At 33.9% G+C, this 7388-nt stretch overlaps 1 protein-coding gene and 2 pseudogenes across 1 annotated transcript; all 3 read left to right on the forward strand.

Annotated features, from left to right (window-relative positions):
• The first annotated feature begins 179 nt into the window (after nucleotides 1-179).
• LOC102582468 (histone H2A-beta, sperm-like) lies at nucleotides 180-687 on the forward strand. Its single transcript, XM_006341675.1, has 2 exons — nucleotides 180-362; nucleotides 460-687. Exons 1-2 carry the CDS (start codon nucleotides 180-182, stop codon nucleotides 685-687), a joined length of 411 nt encoding a protein of 136 aa, XP_006341737.1.
• Nucleotides 688-1976: 1289 nt separating this feature from the next.
• Nucleotides 1977-2481, forward strand: LOC102606374 (probable histone H2A.3; annotated as a pseudogene).
• Nucleotides 2482-7075: 4594 nt separating this feature from the next.
• The window catches only part of LOC102578379 (histone H2A-beta, sperm-like), a 13739-nt pseudogene continuing 13426 nt past the window's right edge, over nucleotides 7076-7388 (forward strand).

Genomic DNA, 7388 nt, shown 5'->3' on the forward strand with positions numbered 1-7388 from the left:
TTCAATCCTCGTGATTGTCTTCTCATTGGCTGGGTTATAACTCCTGTGGGCTATAAATACCAAAGCCAGATTGCTTTAGGAATTCACATACACACACAACAATTCAATTCTTCCGCTTCATTTGTTTCTTGTTTCTATAGATCAAAAAGCAAAACTTTTTTTTGTAGTGAAAAAGATCAATGGCTGGTAAAGGGAAAAATCTTGGTTCAAATGCTAAAAGAAGATCTCGTAGCAGCAAAGCTGGCCTCCAATTTCCAGTGGCTCGTATTGCCCGATTCCTCAAAGTCGGGAAGTATGCCAAACGTGTTGGTGCCGGAGCACCGGTATTCCTTGCTGCTGTGCTTGAGTACCTTGCAGTTGAGGTGAATTTCTCAAGTTCCTTCTCTCTGTCTCTTTTTGATATGTCGAATTTCTAGGATTTGTGATTACTAAATTTTACATATATATGATTGTTTGTAGGTGCTTGAATTGGCTGGAATTGCAGCGAGGAATGACAAAAAGACTCGGATCATTCCAAGGCACATTCAGCTAGCTATTAGGTTTGATAAAGAGCTGAATCAATTTCTTAGAGATGTGACCATTCCGAATGGTGGTGTTATTCCAAGAATTCACAACATTTTTCTACCTAACAACAAGAGTAACACTTCAAAGGCCATTGCTGATGCTGCTGATGAGGAGGAGGATTAGACTGATCATTCCATTGCTAGCATCACGATGTTTGCTTTTATTAATCTCCTTGTATTCATAGAAATTTTTATAATTCTATAATATGAAACCTTTGATTTCCTTTCTGCAAGTTTAATGACATATGATATTTATGTGTCTTAGGATAAAAACTCAACATACTTGGATCTTAGTATTACCTATTGTTTAATTTGCTTCAGTTATCATATCATTTATTATTTCTATTGTTACTCATTTCCTGATGTGTATAATAGTTTTAGTTTTTCCTTTCTAAGTGTTCTTAGCAAGCTTTATTAACTATTTCCCAAATTTGAAATAGAATTTTAATTTAATTTGAAATTTTCATGATAGATCTGAAGTACGGTAAATGAAAGTTTTTCTTAGAATGCTTTATTAACAATTTCCCAAATTTGAAATACAATTTCAATTTATTTTTAAAAATTTCATGGTAAAATACTTTTAGTGAGTAGATCTAGATAATGTAAATGAAATTTTTTCTATAAATAAAATATAAGGGATGAAATATCTGTAATCCATGATAAATAAGTTATAGAATCTCGTTTTTTTTCCATATTAAATAGTAGTATTATATATTCTATAGGAATCTCACTAATTTATCTTCTAACTTGGGCATCTTGATTATCTTTTCACTATATTGTTGAATGAACGATGAAAAGTAAAACACCATAATTTTTATATTGTTATGAAAAAAATTGCTTGATACGTGAACAAATTAAGTCAAATATAGAAAATATTTGAGAAGGTACCTCAAAAATTATATTTACATATAATTAAACAAAATTACTTTCCAATTGAATATAAATTAACTCTTCAAATAATGTAATGTTAGAATAGAATAAAATTTATATTTTTATCTTTTTCGAATGCGGTTAATCATCGTTATACTATTTTATTTTATTTTGACTAATCGTGCATCAGTTCTTATCTCTAAAATGTTCTCTTATTATTCATGTTTACGCAAAAGCAGTATCTCATTAAAGAAAAACCCGGCATGCTGTTTTTCATCTTTAATAAGAATCCGATTGGTGTTCTTGTTGCCCACAATCTCAAGCAGTGGAAATTTTCCCTTTCATCCAACGGTGTACAAGTTCAATCCTTGTGATTTTCTTCTCATTGGCTGTGTTATAATTCCTGTGTGCTATAAATACCAAAACCAGATTTCTTTAGAAATTCACATACACACAACAATTCAATTCTTGTGCGTCATTTGTCTCTTGTTTCTATAGTTCAAAAAGCAAAACCTTTTCTTCTTTTTGAAGGGAAAAAGATAAATGGCAGGTAAAGGGAAAAGATTTGGTTAAAATGCAAAAAAAAAGTCTCGTTCTCGTAGCAGCAAAGCTGGTCTCCAATTCCAGTGGCTCGTATCGCTCAATTCCTCAAAGTGGGGAAGTATGCCAAATGTGTTGGTGTCGGAGCTCCGGTATTTCTTGTTGCGGTGCTTGAGTACCTTGCAACTGAGGTGAATTTCTCAAGTTCCTTTTTTTTTATATGTCAATTTTCTAGGGTTTGTGATTACTAAATTTAACATACATGCGATTGTTTGTAGGTGCTTGAATTGGCTGGAATTGCAGCGAGGAACGACAAAAAGACTCGGATCATTCCAAGGCACATTCAGTTAGCTATTAGGTTTGATGCTAAACTTTGTCAATTTCTTAGAGATATGACGATTCTGAATGGTGGTGTTATTCCAAACATTCACAACATTTTTCTGCCTAAAAGAAGAATAGCTCTTCAAAGGCCACCGCTGCTGTTTCTCAGGAGGGGGAGGAGGATTAGACTGATCATTCCATCTCTAGTATCGAGATGTTCCCCAAGTCCTTAAATATGGTTCGGTAATTCGGAAAAAATGCCCGGAAGCCATATCGCCGAAAAATCCAGGGCTAAAACACACACAAAAACACTAATAAAATCGCTTAATTTCCTAGTGAGTGGATCCTAAATGCTAAAAAATGTGGAGTCGATCATGGTAAGACTATAAGACTTGTTCCCCAGGTCCTTACAGATGGTTCTCTAAAGGTGACAAAAAGAAGTACCCGAAAGCCATATTACCAAAGTATTACTGGCTAAACACACACGAAAAACTAAATAAATCCCATATTTTTTGTTGAGTGGCCCCTGAATTCTAAAAAGAGTGGCGTGGATTATGGTGAGTCTATAGAAATTGTTCAACAAGTCCTTCGGGATGGTTATGTAAATTTTTTGGAAAAAATGTGTCCAGAACTCATATCACCAAAATAGTCCATAGGCCAACACACACGAAAATTGAGAAAATCGCTTAATTCTTGTTGAGTGAACCTAAATGCTAAAAGTGGAGTTTATTATGGCGAGGTTACAGGAAATGTTTACCAGGTCCTTATGGATAGATCTGTAAAGATTTTTAAAAAAGGTGCTCAAAAGCCATATCACCAACAAATCTATGGGCTAACACACACGAAAAATTGAAACAATCGCTTAATTCATGTAGAATGGTTCCTAATGCTAACAGAGTTGTGTGGGTGATGGTAAGGCTATATGAATTGTTCCCAGGTCTATAGATGGTTCTGTAAATATTTGGAAAAAATATTCTTAGAAGACATCACAAAAAAATCTGTGGGCTAACACGCTCGAGAAATTGAGTAAATCACCTAATTCCTATTGAGTGACTTCTAAATGCTAAAAAAAGTGGTGTGGATCATGGTGAGGCAATAGAATTTTTTTCCCGGATCCTCACATATGGTTTTGTAATAGATTTGAAAAAAATATATGCCCAGAAACCATATCACTAAACAATCATGGGTTTAACATACCAAAAACTAAGAAAATCGCATAATTTCTGTTGAGTGACCTCTAAATACTAAAAAGATTAGTGTGAATCATGGTGAGTCTATAGGAATTTTCCCCAGGTCCTTACGGATGGTTCTATAAAGAATTTAGAAAAAAACATTAGGAAACCATTTCACCAAAAAATTCATGGCCTAACACATACACACAAAACAGAAAAAATTGCATAATTCCTATTGATTGGCTACTAAATGCTAAAAAATGGTGAGGATCATGGTAAGGTTATATGATTTGTTCCCCAGGTTCTTATAGATGGCTCTGTAAATGTTTTGGAAAAAAGTGTCCGAAAGTCATATCACCTAAAAATTCAATGGCTAACACACAGAAAATTAAGAAAAATCGACTAATTCAGGTTGAGTAGCCCCTAAATACTAAAAAAAGTGATGTGGATCATGGTGATGCTATAGAAAACTTTTCACCAGGTCATTACGGATGGACCTGCAAATGTTTTGACAAAAAGTGTCCCAAATCTGTATCACCAAAATATCCATAGGCTAACACACATGAAAATTAAAAGATTGCCTAATTCCCATTGAGTTTCCCCTAAATAATTTTAAAATGTGGCGTGGAACATGATAAGGCTATAGAAAATGATCCTCATATACTTATGGATGGTTTTGTGAATGTTTTGGAAAAAAGTGAAGGGAAGCCATCACAAAAAAAACTCCATGGGAGTTGCACACAAAAATTTGATAAAATTGTCTAATTATTGTTGAATGGCCCTAAATGATTAAAAAAACTGGAGTCGATCATCGTGAGGTGATAGAAATTGTTCCACAGGTCCTTACGAATGGTTCTATAAAGGTTTCAGAAAAAGAATGTCTTGAAATCATATTACCAAATAATCCAAGGGTTAACACACAAGAAAAGTGAGAAAATCACCTAATCTCATATTAAGTGACTCCTAAATGCTAAAAAAGTGGCATGGATCATGGTGAGGCTATAGGAATTATACCTCATGTCCTTACAAATAGTTCTATAAAGGTTTAGAAAAAAAAGTGCAAAATCCATGAGATAACACACACAAAAAACTGAGAAAAATCATCTATTTTCTATTGAATCTCCCTAAATGCTAAAAAAAAGTGTGTGGACTATGGTGAGGCTATATGAATTGTTCCCGAGGTCCTTATGAATTGTTCTATAATAGTTTTGAAAAGAAATCTCCTCAAAGCCATATCACCAAAAAGTCCATTAGCTAACACACGGGAAACGCTAAAAAAATGCCTAATTCGTGTTGAGTGGCCCCTAAATCCAAAAAAGAAGGTGTAGATCATAGTGAATCTATATAAATTGTTCTCCAGGTCCCATAGGGATGGTTTTGTAAGTGTTTTAAAAAAAGTGTTCGAAAGCCATATTACCAAAAAACTTCATGGGTTAATACACATGAAAAACGTAATGTTTTTTGCCTAATTTCTCTTGATTGCGCCCTAAATGCTAAAAATGTGGCATAGGATCATGCTGAGGCTATATAAAATTTTCCCATGTACTTACGGATGGTTATGTAAAGGTTTCTAGAAAACATTCCTAGTAGCCATATCAGCCAAAATAATTATGGGCTAACACACACGAAAAACTATAAAATTGACCTAATTCCATGTAAGTGGCCCTAAATGCTATTAAAAGTGGTGTGTATTATGGTGAAGCTATAGAAATTGTTCCCCGGGTCCTTAAAGATGATTCTGTAAAAAGTTTTACAAAAAAAATGTTTCTGAAAACAATATAACCAAAAAAATTTTATGGGCTAACACACACGAAAAACTAATAAAATTACCTAAATCTTGTTTAGTCTCCCTTAGATTTTAAAAAGCTGGAGCTGGATTTTGGTGAGACTATAGGAATCACTCCAGTTCCTTACAGATAGTTTTGTAAAGGTTAGGAAAAAAATGCTCAGAAGCCATATCAACAAAAATTAATGAGCTAACATACACGAAAAATTAAGAAAACCGTTCAATTCTTGATGTGTGGCCCCTAAATGCTAAAAAAATGTGGCTTGGATCATGGTGAAGCTATATAAATTATTACCCAGGTCCTTATGGCTAGTTCTTTAGAACTTTTTGAAAAAAAGTGTATGGAAGCATGCCACCAAACAATCCATGGGATAAAATTGCTTAATTTCTTATGAGTGCCCTTGAAAGCTAAAAAAGTGGTTCTGTAAAGGTTTTGGAAAATAGTTCCTAGAAGCTATATCACAAAAATATCATAGGCTAATACACATGAAAAACTGAGAAAATTACATAATTTCTATTGAATGGCCCCTAAATGCTAAAAAAGTGGCATGGATCATAGTCATGCTATATTTATTGTTAACTAGGTCCTTACAGATGGTTCTGTAAAATATTTGGAAAAAAAAGTTCCTGATAGTTATTTCACCAAAAAGTCAATGTGCTAACACACACGAAAAATTGACAAAATCACCTAAATTCTATTGAGAAATCCTTAAATGCTAAAAAGTGGTGTGGATCATGGTGAGGCTATATGAATTATTTCCTCATGTCTTTACCGATGGTTCTATAAAGGTTTCGAAAAAAATGTGCCTAGAACCCATATCACCAAATTCACGAAAAACTGAGAAAATCACCTAGTTTTTTTTTTAACCCTCCCAAGGAGCTGTCACCCCTTTTGCTCCCTTGGTGACTTGAACTCGCAACCTTCGGGTTGGAAGTGAGGTCTGCTTACCATCCGAGCAACTCTTTCTCATCACCTAGTTCTTTTTGAATGTGCCCTAAAATGCTAAAAAAAGTGGAGTGGATCATGGTGAGGCGGTAGGAATTTCTTCCCAGGTCCTTACAAATGGTTCTGTAAAGGTTTTTTGAAAAAAGTGCCTAGAACCCGTATCACCAAACACCATAAGTTTTATATTGTTATTAAAAACTTATTATATAACTTGGGCATCTTGATTATCTTTTCACTATATTGTTGGATGAACGATGAAAAGTAAAACACCATAAGTTTTATATTGTTATTAAAAAAATTGCTTGATACGTGAACAAATTAAGTCAAATATAGAAAATATTTGAGAAGGTACCTCAAAAATTATATTTACATATAATTAAACAAAATTACTTTCCAATTGAATTTAAATTAATTCTTCAAATAATGTAATGTTAGTATAGAATAAAATTTATACTTTTATCTTTTTCGAATGCGGTTAATCATTGTTATACTATTTAATTTTATTTTGACTAATCTGTGCATCAGTTCTTATCTCTATAATGTTCTCTTAATATTCATGTTTACGCAAAAGCAGTATCTTATTAAAGAAAAACCCGGCATGTTGTTTTTCATCTTTAATAAGAATCCGATTGGTGTTCTTGTTGCCCGCAATCTCAAGCAATGGAAATTTGTCCTTTCATCCAACGGCGTACAAGTTCAATCCTTGTGATTTTCTTCTCATTGGTTGGGTTATAACTCCTGTGGGCTATAAATACCAAAACCAGATTGCTTTAGAAATTCACATACACACAATAGTTCAATTCTTGTGCGTCATTTGTCTCTTGTTTCATAGATCAAAAAGCAAAACTTTTTTTTCTCTGTGAAGGGAAAAAGAGCAATGGCCGGTAAAGGGAAAAGCTTTGGTTAAAATGCAAAAAAAGTCTCGTTCTCGTAGCAGCAAAGCTGGTCTCCAATTCCAGTGGGGAAGTATGCCAAACGTGTTGGTGCCGGAGCTCCGGTATTTCTTGTTGCGGTGCTTGAATACCTTGCAACTGAGGTGAATTTCTCAAGTTCCTTTTTTTTTATATGTCAAATTTCTAGGGTTTGTGATTACTAAATTTTACATACATGCGATTTTTTGTAGGTGCTTGAATTGGCTGGAATTGCAGCGAGGAACGACAAAAAGACTCGAATAATTCCAAGGCACATTT

The sequence above is a fragment of the Solanum tuberosum genome, unplaced genomic scaffold (genome assembly GCF_000226075.1).
Source record: "Solanum tuberosum cultivar DM 1-3 516 R44 unplaced genomic scaffold, SolTub_3.0 scf00027, whole genome shotgun sequence".
Lineage (NCBI taxonomy): Eukaryota > Viridiplantae > Streptophyta > Magnoliopsida > Solanales > Solanaceae > Solanum > Solanum tuberosum.